We start from the raw sequence: 17,448 nt of genomic DNA, 5'->3' as shown, positions 1-17,448 counted from the left end.
CCAAATTTATAATTAAAATTAGACAATTTTACTCTCGAGAAGTAAAAAATGTCATATATAAATTGAAACAGATAGAATAATGAGAATGAAAAATAATCCAAATAAAGTGACAAAAAGGCAGTCAAAATCTCACAGCACATTTAATATATCTTTTATATATATATATATATATATATATATATATATATATATATAAAAGTCTCCCACAATACATTAGTGCAATCCGATTAATTAGGACCCTCAAAAACACACTTGTTGGTATCCAAATTAGAAAGCTTCAACAAAAACCAAAAATGAAGAACACTACACCTTTTCTAATAATCTCCCTTCTTATTCTTCTTCTTGTTGTTTTTCCTATGAGATTTTCTTCATTGGTGTTCATTCTAATTATGTTTGGTATTAATGGGGTATTTTACATGTTGTATAATACTCTATGGTTAAAGTCATCAGAGAGACTTAGATGGAAACTTAAGAAACAAGGCATATATGGTCCAAAACCATCATTTTTATATGGAAATGTTGCTGAAATGCAAAAGATCCAAGCTGCATCTCCCAACAATAATAATGTTTATGCTGAATGTGTAGCACATGATTATACTTCTTCACTCTTTCCCTACTTTGAACAATGGCGAAAAATATACGGTAACATTATATCTATCATCTTCCTTCTCATATTCTTATATATGTGTTCTCTTGATGACTCGAACTCACAACCTAAAGGTTGGAAGTAAGGTGCTTACCATCTCATATATATTATTTTCATTCTTCTTGTTGTCTTGTTCTACTAATAAAAATGAAAAAAATAAATAGAACAGATTAATTATTGCAATATGTGATAGAATATAATGAATTAATGAAAGAAAGAAAGTGTTTATTTGATCTGTACTTCAAAATTTCCAGGTTGTCACCAAAAATCATGTCGTTAATAGAAAGGAAAAAGAATTCTAAATTTTGTCCATTTTCTATTTTTGGTTTAAAAAGAATTCTTTAATCTATATATATATATATATATATATATATATATATATATATATATATATATAAGCTAAGGTAGTAGCTAGGTAGTAATATTAGAGATATTTATGTATTTTTAGTTAAAATAGTTTTTAGTTTATTTTGTCTCTATAATATGTGAAGCAAATAAAGAAATTATGGTGATATAGTCTTGAATTAGAGTTTTTTTTAAATGAAAAAAATTTATGTTAGAAATCATTGTTCTTATAAATGTATTCTGTAGTGCATAAATATGAATATAATCGTACTTTAATATAAATATCTTATTGAGTAGGAATCTCAAAAAAATAAGAGAGATATGCGCTGGCATTTTTGTTACTACTTCTACTAGTAGTTTGAATAATTATTAGACTCTGAGTAATGTGCTATAAAGTAGTACTACTTGCATATTCAAAAAAAGAAATAATTTTATAAGAAAGGAAAAAGAATCGAAAAAAAAAGTGAAGTAGGAAAGAGAGTATAAAATAAAATCCAAAACTTTAAGAGAGATTGATTTCATCATATTTCAGCAAGATTTGTCTAGTTGCTATTATTAAAATTTGACCCTGTAGCCCAACAAAACTAAAATAAAATAAAATATAGTATATGGTTTGTCATGATATACTTTTTTGGCTTGTTTTCTCGATTTTTCTAAGATGCTCATATCATATTTATTTATTTACGTAAGTTGATGACAATTAGTCATTTCAATTCATTAATAACTTTACCTCCTGGAAAAATAAGAGGTCATGTCACTTCTATATATTTTGAGATGAGCCTCACACCTTTTAATATTTAAAAAAATAATAATAAATATATATATATATATATATATATATATATATATATATATATTTTGAGATGATATATGATTTAATACGCAAAACAACAATTATATATGACATGGAGATGATTCTTAATTAAATGATAATTGTCCCTAATATTAAATACTTAAAAACTTTTAAATAATTATGGATCCTTAAAAGTACTTAGTCACGTGATACCCTTATTACGGACAAATCTAGTTAGATTTGATTATTTGAATAACAATTTCAAGATAAATTTTTTATTTATATTAAAATTGTAGAATTAGTTATTTTATATACAAGTGACATATCTAGTCTTTCTCATCTCTCATAATAAGATTTCCAGAAATGTTTTTCTTTTATAATTTTCTATTTTTAGTTGGATAAAAATTTTGGAAAATATTTTTGGTAGGATAATAAGTTCTTTAAAAATGAGAAAAATGACTTTTCAAATAAAAGTAGAAAAAAATGAGTTTTCTAAATGACGTTTTAGGTTTATTGTATCCTTCCACCCACCTGACACCCCAACCTCTACGTCTTGACTATCCCACCTTGAAACCCGACAACTGACACCCTATCACGGTGTCACCCCTATAGATTTTTGATAGATTAATGCTTTTAAGATAATATATTTTTTAATAAACACTAGAAAATAAGAAAGAAACTAACTTATTTTTCAAAAAAAAAAAACATTTTCGATGAAAAATATTCTCCTCCGTACCAAACACACTTAAGTGTCGAATTTGACTTTGATGATAGTCATTTTTGTAGTGTTATTGGACAATAATTTCTGAGATTTAATAAATTGTAGTTGAAGTAGGATAAAATTACCATCAAATTGATAAGTTGTAGTTTCCGAATAAACTAGATATATTCCGTGTGTGGTTTGTGAGAAGGAAAATCTTTAAAATCCAATAATTTTCTTACTTATTTTTTAACTTTTGGTAATTGATAATTAAACGAAAAATATTAGAGTAGTAATTTACAATGTTCTTTATATAATTTAGATAAAGTAATAAACTTATGAGATGGGTCAGGAGTTGAGAGTGGGAACGATATGCGTGTATGGAAAGATACAATCACTTAAATGGATACCAATAAATCCTCTGAGTATGAATTTACTTTTGTTAGGAAGTATTTTACGTCTCAACATGATTTTCCGTTGCGAATCTGAAAAAAATAATCACTCAAACGAATGATGAGTGAATATTTTTTCAAAATTGATTAAAACTTGCATTGCATCCTTATCTAAATTTCACCCATTATCAAGTAGTGTACTAATAACAGAGGGCTGAAATACAGCAGGATGATTTGACAAGTTAATAATCCTAGAGACAAGTTATCCCCATTGCACTTACAATGAGTCTTTTGTTCCATAAAATCATACAAGTATTCCTAGTAGATATTTTTCGTTTGTTGTCCCAAAAGAGTTACAATGGTGCATATATGGTGTAATTGTATATATGTATAAATATGTATAGGTATGTATCTTATATGTATAGTATATACAGAGGTGAACCCAGGATTTGAAGAATTCTGGTGCACCACATATGATCTTTAAGCTAAATTTAAAATAAAAATAATGAAATTTAGCGCTCTAGCAAGATTCAAACCCTGATCTCGTGGGTGATTCCTCTACCTTGTACCAACAATACAAGAACACTCATATGCTCTTTATGGGTGCACCGTTAATCAGAAAAATAATTTTAACTTATGGTGAAGTGTGTAAATGTGAGGTCCTTTCCTTGTTTGGTGTTATACCGTTAAATCATTTTCCTTTAAGAGGGACATGACTAGACTAGATGAAGGTGGGTCACAGTTAGACACATGTAACTGAGTTAAGTACAATATAGGAGTTGGAGATGCAGGGAACACTTGGTCACTAACCATGTGATCCCATGCTCTACCTTCTGACTTTTAAACTCCATCAACCTCTCATTTTAGCTTTATTAGCGCGGGGTTGTTTGGTTGAAAATAAGTTATTTTGCTATGTATATGAAATAACTTATCTGATCACTAAGATATAAATGATGAGATAAATAATTTCATGACTACCTAATACCTTCACGCTCCAATCAAACACATAATAAAATAATTCTATATTTTATTTCGAAATTATTATACCTCACACAAAATGATTCTTGGAATTTCAATATTGCAACTCTAATTAATCTATAATTACACAAGTTTCACTCTATTAGAAAAAATAATAAATGTATTAGCATTGTATATTAGTAATACATTATTTGGTACACTTTATTAAGCTATATATCAATTATACACTCTATTGTGTATTAAGATGTGCATTATTAATACAATGGATTTCTAGGTGTTAGTAATGCAAAGGGATTTAATGCATGCATTTGCATGGTTAAAGATCCAATTACCTCTCAAAGCATTTTTTTTATCTTTTTAATCATAATTGTGGAGGATATCTTTGTAAATAAATATTCTTATGCAATGCATGTTATTTTTAATGTACTAAATCAAACAATGCATAAGAAATAATCTATGTAAAATTATTGTGTTATTATTGTGGCTCTGTTTGTCAGAGGCATATTCAGAATTTTGAGTGGATGAATATAACATTACGAAAAAGTGCATCTAAGATATAAATTTGATTGATTTGATCTTTAAGTTCTTATTATTGAACTCGTGAACCTTTTATAGCTTGATGTTTTGGTGGTTTAATTGCAGGTCCTGTATTTACATATTCAACTGGAAACAAACAACATTTGTATGTGAACCAACCAGAGCTAGTGAAGGAAATGAACCAAAGTATTAGTCTGGATTTAGGAAAACCTTCTTATGTCACTAAGAGACTTGCCCCTATGCTTGGAAATGGTATTTTGAGGTCTAATGGCCATATTTGGGCCATGCAAAGGAAAATCGTAGCACCTGAATTCTTCATGGACAAGGTCAAGGTAATTAATCAAAAATTAAATAATAACAAAAAAATCTTACACTCATATACTATAGTCAATGATTGAATATATTAATTACACTATACAAATCACTTGAAATTAGCTATGAACTTCGTTGTTAATCTGTAGCTAAATCACTCGTATTAATAGAATTAGCAACAAATTTTGTTGTTTAGCTACGTCCTTGGAAACAGCCTTCAGCAGATATGCAAGGTAAGGTTACGTACAATAGGTGCTTGTGGTTGTGTCCTTCCCTGGAACATGGGCATAGCGGGAGCTTTAGTGCACCAGACTACAACGCTGCAAAATTTGTCCATTTCTAAATTTTACTTTTTTTTTAAGTAGTTATGAATCTTGAAGATGAATTTGTTAGGGCATGGTGAGCCTGATGTTGCAGTCAGCAGAGTTATTAACCATGAAATGGGATGAAAGGATTGAAGCTGAAGGGGGCAAAATGGCAGAAATTAGTGTGGGAGAGGATCTGAGAAGCCTCTCAGCAGATGTGATCTCAAGGGCTTGCTTTGGGAGCTCTTATTTCAAAGGCAAAAACATTTTTTCAAAGCTTCGAACTCTTCAAAAAGTCATATCAAACACAAGCATTCTTTTTGGTTCTCCTGCATTAGGGTATGTTGTCGCAAAGATATTCAATCGAATCTAATAGCTTTGTCTCCGACTTGATTCCCATTAATAACATAAGGACTATATATGTATTAGGTTTCTTCCGAGTAGACAGCAAAAGGAGATTGAGAACTTAGAGAAGGAGATAGAGTCGTTGATATGGGAAGCAGTGAAAGAAAGAGAAAGGGATCAATGCTTAGAAACACATTCAAATGAGAAAGACTTACTGCATTCTATACTCGAGGGAGCTATCAATGATGGCAATGTAGGTGAGAATTCGTCAAGGAAATTCATAGTTGACAATTGCAAGAACATATACTTTGCAGGTCATGAGTCCACTGCTGTTGCTGCATCATGGTGCCTCATGCTTCTTGCTCTACATCCAGAATGGCAATCTCGTATCCGTGAGGAAATGGCTCAGATTTGCCCTGATGGTGTCCTAGATGCAGAGTCTGTCTCCAAGATGAAAATGGTAACTCATATATCACATTAATCTTATAACTAGTCCGTCTCAATGTACAATTTGTATCTAACAATTATAGTCTTGACATAAAGGTGACAATGGTCATTCAAGAAGTGATGCGTTTATATCCACCAGCAGCATTTGTGTCAAGAGAGGCATTAGAAGACACACAAATTGGTCACATTGTTGTGCCAAAAGGTGTATGCTTGTGGACCTTGATCCCGACTCTTCATCGTGACCCTGAGATATGGGGACGAGATGCCAATGAATTCAAGCCAGAGAGGTTTGAAAATGGAGTTTCGGGTGCTTGTAAATTGCCACAAGTTTATATCCCATTTGGACTAGGTCCTCGTCTCTGCCTAGGCAGGAATTTCGCGATGGTGCAGCTCAAGGTTGTTATTTCACTCATTATTTCAAACTTTCGTTTCTCTCTATCTCCCAAATACAAACACTCGCCGGCTTATAGGATGATTGTAGAGCCAGGCCATGGAGTACACATTCTTGTTGAGAGATTGAAGCAATGTTGACACACTAGATATAGTATGCTTCAACATTAGTAAACTCTTCCTCTTACTTTGTTCTGTTATTTTCAGCTTGTTTTGAAAGTGCAAATGTCAATACATAAATATAATTACTTAGATGTGTAATACTAGTAGAGACTAGTGCATCTAGTCTCATTACTTTCTTTGTTTTAAGATTTTAGCCCACCCTTTACTAGTTATGTTTCCCCTTTTGCTAACATAAAGATGGGGTTATTTGCACTTTTATGCCTATGTAAGTATTTTGTGTTGGTCTGCTAAGGTAAATAACTTTTTAGTGAGACATAAGTTTATATTTTTGCATTATAATATTTCTTAAGTTAGGTTATGCGCTCTTAAAGAGCTTATATCCATCCCACTAGACATGAGTTCGACTTCTAAATGTAAAAAATTAAAGATCAATCCATTTGAAGGGCAAATCGTGCAATTAACGCTAAAAATGGTCTCTGAATGGGATATTTGGCTAGTGGCATTAGAGATTGTTCTGGGTTAATATCTTAAAAGGTTACCGAACTATGAGAATGTATCTAATAAAGTCATTAAACTTTGTTTTGTATTAATAAAATTACTCAACTTAATACTTTTATCTTTCAAAATCACTTAACTAAATATATCAAGTATTAATAAGAAATTGACATGACAAATGGACCCATAAATAAACAAAATTAAAGAAAAGATATTTGGACAATAATCAATAAGGTGTTAGGACAATGTTTGGTTGACATTAAAGAAAAAAGTTCATAATTGGAAGTCAAAATTGCGCTTGAATATAAATTTTCTTTGCCAAAAATGTTGAACATTTGTGAATGGATTATTCGTTGAAATACTCATCAAATGGACTTCTATAAATACCCTTTTAATCAATAGCCTTTAAAGTATAGCCATTGACTTCATAAGATATTGGCCCTCAAGGGCATACAAATTATAACTACCAAATAATTTGTTCTTGATGCTAAATTTCTTGTTAGTGAATATAATCAAAGCAACAAGCAAGAGTAATGGACAAGTCAAGAATGAATATAATTGTCTAGCAACATCACCAAAAAAGCGAGAGCTTGAATTACAATAGAGAATACTAAAGTTCCTACGATGGCAATCAGATGGGATACAAGTGAAGTGAACAAATAAATTTACGCTTAAGTAATATGCGGCCCCTTAAAGTTGTCAGCATATTTCACTTAGACACTTCAATTTAGGCTTGTACCTATTGAACACTTAGGGGTCGTTTGGTAGGAGGTATTAGGAGAAATAGTCCGTGTCTTATGTATGGTATTATTTAGTATTATGTTTGATAGAATTTTTGGGCCTAAGTATAACTAATCCATGGATTAGTTATACACCTTGCATAGTATTATAGGATGTATTACTAATACCTTTCATTTGGTGGTATTAGTAATACATTGGATTTAAGTATGGGATTATCTATGTAAAGACAAAAATATCCCTCAAATCATTTTATTTATTTTCTTGATTTTATGTTTTATATTTGTACTAGAAAATTTATTTAAATAAATTAACTAACAAATTTTATTATTTAGAGAGAGTTGTTTGTTAATAAATAAATGCAATACATATCAATACAATATTTAAAATGTGAGTTCTTTAACATTTACTAATTGAAAAGGCAAATATATCACCACATGATGTTTGTGATCTTAATTTAATATATTATTTGTTGATTTATACGTGGTTTCTAATTATTTGTATTTTGAACCATTTATAAATTGCATACACATTAAAACTACAACTTGTAATTTTTATGTGTAAATGTAGATGATTTATTGGATTTTGCTATTGTTTGCCGTCTTTTCGGTTTTAAAGTAGATGGTCTATCTATTCTAAATTAAAAATTAACGTTTTTTAAGACATTAATTTATTAAGATAATAATTGTTTACCCTCAAATAATTCAAGTGAGAAAATCGCAAACATGACAACAAAATTGTTTCTCCTAGCTAGTTAGAAGGTCATAAAAAAATAATATTGTCTCGACAATTATCTACCTTGATCGATTACATAAAATAGAACATCTCATAATAATGCAAGGGTATAATTGGAAAGAAGCTTTTTGTAGAGTTCTAGTCCAAAAACAAGATGAGGTCAAAAGCAATGAACCAAACACTTGATAGAAAACATATACCCTGCATTACTAATCCCAGCACTACTAATCTCTGCATTATTAATCTCTGCGTTATTAATCCCTGCATTCCCCCCTACCAAACGACCCCTTAAACCTTAACAAATATATACCTATTTAACACAAAATGATAGTCAAATAAAAGAGAAATATGTGTGCATTTCAAACGCTCATACATAGCAAATGGACCAAATAAGCGATGACCCATGGCAATTGGATTAATTTTTAAAAAGAGAAAATACATTAAAAAAAACTTGAACTTGACTCGAGAACTTACTTTAGTACTTAAACTACACGGGTGTTTATATACCCCCCTTAAAATATTTGATGTGAATTATTTTCAACCCTCCGAACACCAGCCTTGTGTGCGTGTTGATACAGCTTAGAACAACACGTTATTCATCTTTTAACATTTTTTTAAAATCAAATATTCCCCTCCAACAGTAATATCCGACCTATTACGTATTTGAAGATCCACCTTCACTTTTAAAGAACCTTAATTTCCTCTTCTCCCTCACCAACCCAATCATTGAAAAATGGTGACCTAATTTAGGGTTAATACCTCAGATGGTCACTCAACTGTCCAGTCTTTTCTCAGAAAGTCACTCACATGGTGACTTTTTAGTGAAAATTAAAAGTTGAGTGACTTTCTGAGGCAAAAGTGGATAGTTGAATGACCATCTGATGTATTAAGCCCCTAATTTTTCTCAAATCTTAGCTCTTCAAACCTAAAAGTTGAATCTTTGAAGGAATAATTGTTATTCAAACTTATTATTCTTCATCTATTATTTTGATTTTTGTTTCCTCCCTTTTCCTTATTATCTATTTTTTTTAGATTCTCGTTACTTTTTGCACAAAATTGTGCACACAATGCGATCAATTAACTTGACAAACCTTTGTATGGAAGAAGATGATTATACTACGAAGAAAAAAAATTGTAATCATGGACTTGTGGTGCATTTGAAAACATCTTGGACTTCAAATAACCCCGAAAGAAGATATTGGTCATGTCCTTATTATGGGGTAAATATCATTTTTGTTTCATTTTTTTAGCCGATTAAGAATTTTGATTAACCACTAATTCCTTCATCCTTTTGCATTATTGAAGGGTCCTAGATCTTGCCACTTTTGGTGTTGGAAGGATAAAGAAAATATTGATCCGAGGTCGAAATTTGTGATTCCTAAACTAATACAGAAATTAGGTGAGCTTGAGAATATAGTAGAATCCTCTCAAACATCAGCCATTGCATTTGAATTGGTTGAGGTTACCAAAGAAGTTGACAAGCCTGGAGATTTCAAACAAGATGATGATTGCCTAGGTATGAAATTGAAAATGTTGCAAGAAGGGGTTGAGAAGATGAAAGGAATGTAGAATAAATGGAGAAGAACATGGCAAAATGTGCTCTTTTTTGTTGTAGCTTGTTGTTGTGTTGTGGTTATAGCTATAAGTTATTGGTTCTGGGTGATATATATGAAGAGAGGTTCAATGAAGTTACCTTAAGCTCTTGATGTAGTGAGATCAATGTTGGTGTAGTGTAGCACTATTTATGTTAGGTGCAAGACTCTTTTGTAATGAACTTTGTGTTCTTCTTAGTCTCTTAATGTAATTTGCTTGTTTGTGTATTTTGTTTGTGTTTTATTTACAACTACATTCACTAAATTGCAGTCATAACTGCATAATTGTACACATAAAAGTAATGCAAAACTGTCTGCATAATTGTTTCAAAAACAAATATAGATCAAATTAATGCAGTCACAGCTACATAATTATTTCAAAAACAAACATAGATCAAACTAATGCAGTCACAGCTGCATCATAATTGTTTAAAAAACAAACAGATCAAACTAATGCAGTCACAACTGCATAATTGTTTCAAAAACAAACATAGATCAAACTAATGTAGTCACAGCTGCAACATAATTGTTTAAAAAACAAACAGATCAAACTAATGCAGTCACAACTGCATAATTGTTCCAAAAACAACTAAAATATCAAACTAAAGTAGTCACAACTGCATAATTATTCCAAAAACAGCTAAAATTCAAACTAAAGCAGTCTCCATATCAAACTTCAGCAGCATTGGACCTTGTTCTCATTCTTTTGTTTTCTCTCATCTCTTGAAGACCTTGTTGAGTTACAACTTTCCTTTCCATTTTAAGCCTGATCTTGGTTTATGATGCCCAAGATTTCCAGTCACTATTGAAGAGTTCATAGGCATTCCAGGCTAGATTCACAAAAATATGTTGTCTTAGATGCTTGATAAGTTAAAATTGAAAAGTACGTAAATAATTAAGACAACTTACATTGTAGATTGTAAAACTACTCTGTGTATGTAGTATCCCTATTCCAACCATTCTTGGCCTCTTCCCTCCTCCAGTAGCACCAAGAACATTAGTAGCAGTAACAGCTACACCAGTTCCTCTTCCCTTCCAGCTAAACCAGTTCCAGTTCCTCTTCCCCTTCCAGTGGCACCAAAATCATCAGCATCAACACCAATCCCTGTTCCATTACCAATTGTAGTTCCTCTTCCCCTTCCAGTAGCACTAGCCTATAATATAAGTTGATTAACAAAAATATTAGACTGATTAAGATGTAAAATAAGAACTAAATGAATTACTATAAACATTCATGTTTTGTAGAACCTCTTGATCGACCTCTTCCTTTCTTTGTGCTTGATTGTGATTCAGTTGGTGCTGTAGAAGAATCAACATTAGCTTGATTATTCAAATGGCAACCCCTCTTAGTATGACCCTTTGCATGACAAAACTGCAGGTCATCTCAACACCTCTCTTGGACAATTTTCCTGTTTTGTTTTCATTCTGCTCTTTTCTCCTACACTTTCTGGGCCTTCCTAGTAGTGTTCTTATAACATGTGGCATAACAGAAGGGAAGGGTTGGTTGACTGTGGCCACATCTTCATGTTAGTAACTGGTTGAATGTAGTGACCATAGATCTTGAGATAAGTCTCCTTGCTATACCAATGTGCAACATAGTTAATGGGCTCCAATTTTCTAAAATGAAGTGTAATTATATCTAGGCAACAAGGTATACCTTTTAGCATCCAAGATCTACAAGTACATGTTTGATTGCCTAGATTCGCAACAAATATGTTACCCCAGTCGTCTTTAACCTCAAAACCAAATTCACCATTCCATTCAAGGTTACACTTCATTGACTTTGTTGTGTTCTCTATCAATACCTTTCGGGCCATTGAAGATATGTTTGTTATCCAAGTATCACAGAACTCCCTCAATTGTCCTATTCTTCTTATCACTTTGATCCTTATTTCTTTAAGCATTGTGATGATAGTTTTGTGTCTTGGCCCTAAAATCCATGAATTAAAGATTTCAGCCATGTTGTTGTCAACACTATCACAACAACTAAAAAACTTAAAGTATAATTTAGACCATCTCTCTATATTGTACCACAGTAAGTCATCACATATTTTATCACCTAACTTCTCCATATGATTCAAATTTCTTCTCAATTCTTGTTCATACGTAGATTTGGCACATCTCCAAAAATAGTTTCTTTTTTCAATGCCTTTCCAATTCTTAGACCAGTTGGCTAGAACATGTCTTGCACACATTCTTTGTTCTGCATTTGGTAGAAGTGTAGCTATAGCTTTGTCAAGACCCTTTAACAAAATTTAGAATAACATGAGATCTAACTTAATGAATAAATGAAAAAGAAAATAAATAAATTAATGAAAAAGAAAAGAAAAATACCTTCTGCATATTAGTAACGGTTGTCAATTCTGTACAATCTCCTAGCTCAAGATCATCTCTTACAAGCTTGACAAACCATTTCCAAGTGAATGTGTTTTAAACCTCAACAACTGCATGCTAGTGGTAGCATTTGTTTGTTTGTGTCACGCCCCGAGCTACCCCCGAGACGCAGACACGGGACCTAGGATCACAAGTGATCCTAAGCTAACCTGCTGGAATGACATGAGCATACTAAGGATAATAATAACTAATGCGGAAGCTAAATCATAAATAAAAATGATATGATGGGGAAAACTCATATACTATAATTGAGATAAATGAAAACTGATGAGTTTAATATAAAGAAGATATTAACTCAATACTAAGCTGAATCTAACTATGTCTAAATATAGCATCTAACTGACTAGAAATGTTGGGACAGGCCCCAGCTAAGTCTAGCAAAACTAAAACTAAAGGACTGAAAATACTGAAAGGAAACTCATGACTATTGTCCTCAGAGAATGAGGACTCACCACTGATTCTGCTGAACTGGAGATCGGGAACCGATCTAAGCATGATCTGGATACTGAGAACCTGAACCTACGAGAAGATGTAGCACAGAGTATGCGTCAGTACTTGAAAGGTACTGAGCATGCATGATAAAATAAAGCTGAAATAACATATAACTGAACAAAGCAAATAAGCAATGATATAATCTGAACATGATATAGATACTAAATACTGAGCTACCTGAATACAATGACCAATTTATAACATGCTGAGACTAAATACTGAATATACTGATACATGGTCAATACAATAGAATCTGACAGAATTGTGGGAGCTACTAATAACCGATAATAAAACCACATGAGCTAAATGTAGAGTCCGATGTATACACCCTATCGAGAGGACCCAATATACCCGGCCAAAAGTGTAGAGGCATGTTGGTGTGATCACTAAATTGATGCCCACAGAGGGGACTTACAACCTACGTGGCTAGTAGTTCTGGGACTGTTTGGGTACGCTGAACCCTAGTCCAACTCGGTATTATGCTACTCCCAATGGATTGAGTAATTTACACATTATGACTGAATTTCTATAAGTTACTGGATAGCTCAAACTGAACATGCAACTGAGGATGCAACAATTAAACTGATATTGAGGCATTAATAACTGAGGCATGTATAACTGAATAACTTAAATATCTTACCTATCATGTGTAATTCAAGAACTAAAGAAATACATAGCTAGGGTTTTGGAATTCATGCAATAAACTGAATATTAACGTACTAATCTGATTTGGATCATTCTAACAGCTAAGAACCCAACAATTCTAACATTTAAGATGCCCGAGGTCTAGTCATAATAAGGGAATCAAGAAACTGACTGAAAACTAGGGACCAAATGGGTGAAATCCCACATACCAGGTGATAAATTCCACTAAGAAATCTTTTGATTTTGGGGCTGAAACTGGAGGAAACTTGTTGCGTTCTTGAACTTAGGGTTGGTCGCCTCTTTCTCTCATTTCGCTTCTAATTTTCTAAGTTTTGATTAAAGATCTGACTTGGGTAAGTTCTAGTTATGTTTCTAGGCTTAAACTGACTAAAACCATGAAATTTAGGATTAAAATGACGTAGTTTAGGTGTCCAACGAATAAGGAAAAGACCAAAATAACCCTGACTTAAACTGCAGATGGACTGACCACGACCACCTTCACGAACCGTGAAAGGGACCACGGACCGTGAATTCAATCGTGGTCTGGACTTAGTGACTACTAGCTGAGGGTCTAAGTCCACGAGCCCTACCACGGACCGTGAAAGTGTCTATAGTCTCCACTTGGGTTGTGGTCTGGAGGGACTGGCTAGGGGGCTTACTGGTAAGGCTCCACGGACCTCCCCACGGGTCGTGTGAAGGACCACGAATCGTGAAGGTCCTCGTGGTCCTCAGTTAGATGTGGCAGTCTAAGGGGCTGGCTAAGGATGTTCATTGCCTCGACTCTACGGGCGCCACCACGGCCCATCATCAAGACCACGGATCGTAAAGGTGCTCGTGGTCTGATGTCTGGGCGTGGTGACTTCTAAGTCAAGACCATGGGCAGGTCTACGGACCGTGGACCCTATCACGGTCCGTGAACACTGCCGTGGTTCATTGCTTTAGGTATATTTCTGGAAAAAAAAATTCTTGGTCTGGTTTTCGAGATGATACAATATCTCCCCCTTGGGATCATTCGTCCTCGAATGAAGACTAAACTAGCTGAAATGGAGGGAATGAGCTGCATCCCTACCACTAAACATTGAAGGCTGATTTCTGACTGAACTAAGTTCCAAAAACATGCAAATACGCTGAAAATGTAAGTACAGACTAAATGAACAAAATACTAAGACTGAATTAGCGCATGAATGACTGAAAAACTGAAGATGAACTATTACCTCAAGCTATAATGGAATCGAAAGGAAAGAGGTGAGGATACGTGGACTTCATGGCTGGTTCTGCTTCCCAAGTAGCTCCCTCTACGGACCGACTCCTCCACAAAACTTTGACTGAAACGACTTTTTTGTTTCCCAACCTTTGAACCTGATGATCAAGGATTTCAACTGGTACCTCTTCATAAGTGAGACTATCCTTCACAACCACACTCTCTAATGGCACTACGGATGCTGGATCACCCACACACTTCTTCAATAGTGAAATGTGGAAGACTGGATGCACTGCTGCCAAATCTGCTGGCAACTCTAACTCATAAGCCACTTTACCAATCCTTTTCGAGATCTGGTAAGGGCCTACATATTTGGGACTGAGCTTCCCTTTCTTGGCAAACCTCATCACCCCCTTCATAGGTGACACCTTTAGGAAAACCCAATCATAAACTTGGAACTCTAGTTCCCTTGTTCTTACATCTGCGTAAGACTTCTGGAGACTCTGGCTATCTTAAGTCTATCTCTGATGAGTTGCACTTTCTCCATAGCATAATGGATTGAATCTGGCCCTATCAAGGCTGCTTCACCTACTTCAAACCAGCCCACAGAAGATCTACATCTACGCCCATACCTGGAATGGTAACTATTGTTGTAGGCAAACTTAATAAGAGGAAGATGATCATCCTAACTACCCTTGAAGTCGATCACACAAGCTCTCAACATGTCCTTTAAGGTCTGAATGGTACGCTCTGCCTGACCATCCGTCTGTGGATGAAATGTTGTGCTAAGGTTAACCTGAGTACCAAGATCCTTTTGAAATGACTTCCAGAAATGAGAGGTAAACTGAGGACCTCTATCTGAGATGATAGACAAAGGAACCCCATTCAATCTCATTAATGTAAAACTTGGCAAAATCCTCCACCGAATTTGTAGTCTTGACCGCCAAAAAGCGAGAAGACTTAGTAACTCTATCAACAATCACCAAATGGAGTCATGATGTCTGTGAGTACGAGGTAAACCTGTGATGAAGTCCATGTTGATCACTTCCCACTTCCAAGTAGGAATGTCAATCTCTTGAGTCATACCTCCTGGTTTCTGATGTTCTACCTTGACTTGCTGGCAATTAGGGCACTTATCTACAAAATTTGCTATATCTCTTTTCATACCATTCCACCAATAGACTTTTCGCAGATCACGGTACATCTTAGTGGCACCTGGATGAATAGAATATCTGGAGTTATGGGCCTCTGCAGGAATATGTTGTCTCAACTCACCCACACAAGGAACACATAGTCGACCCTGGTAGTGAAGCACACCATCTCCCCCTTGGGAGAAAACCTCAACTTTTTGTTGGTGGACTACAACATTGAGTTCAAGTAATATCGGATCATTATCTTGCTTTTCCTTAACTTCCACTACTAAAGAAGATTATGCCCCATTCTGAACCGTTACACCACCATTTGATATGCTCATAAGACGAACTCCTAGGCGAGCAAGTCTGTGAACATCCTTTGCTAGCTCATTTCTTTCTTCCTCAACATGTGCTACCCTACCCATAGATAGTCTGCTAAGGGCATCTGCTACTACATTTGCCTTACCAGGATGGTAATGCAAACTCATGTCATAATCCTTGAGGAACTCAAGCCATCTTCTCTGGCGAAGATTCAACTCTTTCTGGGTGAACACATACTGAAGGCTCTTATGGTCTGTGAACACATCTACATGAACACCATACAAGTAGTGCCTCCAAATCTTGAGTGCAAACACCACCGCTGCAAGCTCGAGGTCATAAGTCGGATAATTCGTCTCATGCACCTTAAGCTGTCTGGAAGCATAAGTTATAACCTTACCTCGTTGCATCAACACACAACCTAGGCTGACTCTGGATGCATCACAATAAATGACATAACCGTCTGAACCTTCTGGTAGAGTCAAAACATGAATTGTAGTCAACCTAGTTTTCAATTCTGCTAAGCTTTTCTCACAATCATCTAACCACTGAAACTTGACCATCTTTTGAGTCAACCTAGTCAATGGTGAGGCTATGGATGAAAATCCTTCCACGAACCTTCTGTAATAACATGCTAGACCCAAGAAAATTTTGATATCTGTAGCAAAGGTAGGTTTGGGCCATTGTTTCACTGCTTCTATCTTCTGGGAATCTACTCGAATTCCTTCACTAGACACAATATGCCCAAGGAAAGCAATTGATTGTAACCAAAACTCGCACTTGTTAAATTTTGCAAATAACTGGTGATTTTTTTAGAGTTAGCAGAACAACTCCCAAATGACTCGCGTGTTCTTCCTCATTCCTAGAGTAAATGAGGATATCATCAATAAAGACGATAACGAACAAGTCCAAGTATCATCAAATCCATGAAAGTTGCAGGAGCATTAGTTAGTCCAAATGACATGATTACAAATTCATAATGATCATACCGAGTTCTGAAGGCTGTCTTCGAAATGTCACTATCTCTGACTTTAAGCTGATGATAACTCGATCTGAGGTCTATCTTTGAGAAATGACTAGCACCCTGAAGTTGGTCAAACAAGTCATCAATCTTGGGGATAGGGTACTTATTCTTGATTGTGACCTTGTTCAAATGCCTATAGTCAATGCACATTCTGAGAGAACCATTTTTCTTCTTTACGAACAACACTGGTGCACCCCATGGCGAAATACTAGGTCTGATGAAGCCTTTATCTAGGAGGTCTTTCAATTGCTTTTTCAATCCCTTAAGCACAACTGGAGCCATTCTGTAAGGAGGAATAGAGATAGGCTGGGTATCTGGAATAAGATCAATTCCAAAGTCGATTTCCCTATCGGGAGGGACTACGAGAA

At 34.4% G+C, this 17,448-nt stretch overlaps 1 protein-coding gene and 1 pseudogene across 1 annotated transcript; one reads left to right on the top strand and one right to left on the bottom strand.

The window, feature by feature from the left end:
* The first annotated feature begins 217 nt into the window (after positions 1 to 217).
* On the top strand, positions 218 to 6,365 carry LOC125823066 (cytochrome P450 714A1-like). Its single transcript, XM_049502480.1, has 5 exons — positions 218 to 642; positions 4,497 to 4,723; positions 5,097 to 5,347; positions 5,438 to 5,813; positions 5,897 to 6,365. Exons 1-5 carry the CDS (start codon positions 294 to 296, stop codon positions 6,329 to 6,331), a joined length of 1,638 nt encoding a protein of 545 aa, XP_049358437.1. The 5' UTR covers positions 218 to 293; the 3' UTR covers positions 6,332 to 6,365.
* A 4,248-nt stretch (positions 6,366 to 10,613) lies between these two features.
* Positions 10,614 to 11,190, bottom strand: LOC125823128 (uncharacterized; annotated as a pseudogene).
* Between the last annotated feature and the right edge of the window lie 6,258 nt (positions 11,191 to 17,448).

Source organism: Solanum verrucosum, unplaced genomic scaffold (genome assembly GCF_900185275.1).
Source record: "Solanum verrucosum unplaced genomic scaffold, falcon-dt-bn FXZP01000199.1, whole genome shotgun sequence".
Classification (NCBI taxonomy): Eukaryota; Viridiplantae; Streptophyta; class Magnoliopsida; order Solanales; family Solanaceae; genus Solanum; species Solanum verrucosum.
This window is presented reverse-complemented; position numbering and strand designations above follow the sequence as displayed.

Bases quoted from the DNA above. Each gene is read 5' to 3' on its own strand.
- LOC125823066 (XM_049502480.1), top strand. From the start codon at position 294: ATGAAGAACACTACACCTTTTCTAATAATCTCCCTTCTTATTCTTCTT. The intron at 4,724-5,096 runs GTAATTAATCAA...TGAATTTGTTAG, and splicing joins TCTTCATGGACAAGGTCAAG to GGCATGGTGAGCCTGATGTT. The intron at 5,814-5,896 runs GTAACTCATATA...CTTGACATAAAG, and splicing joins CTGTCTCCAAGATGAAAATG to GTGACAATGGTCATTCAAGA.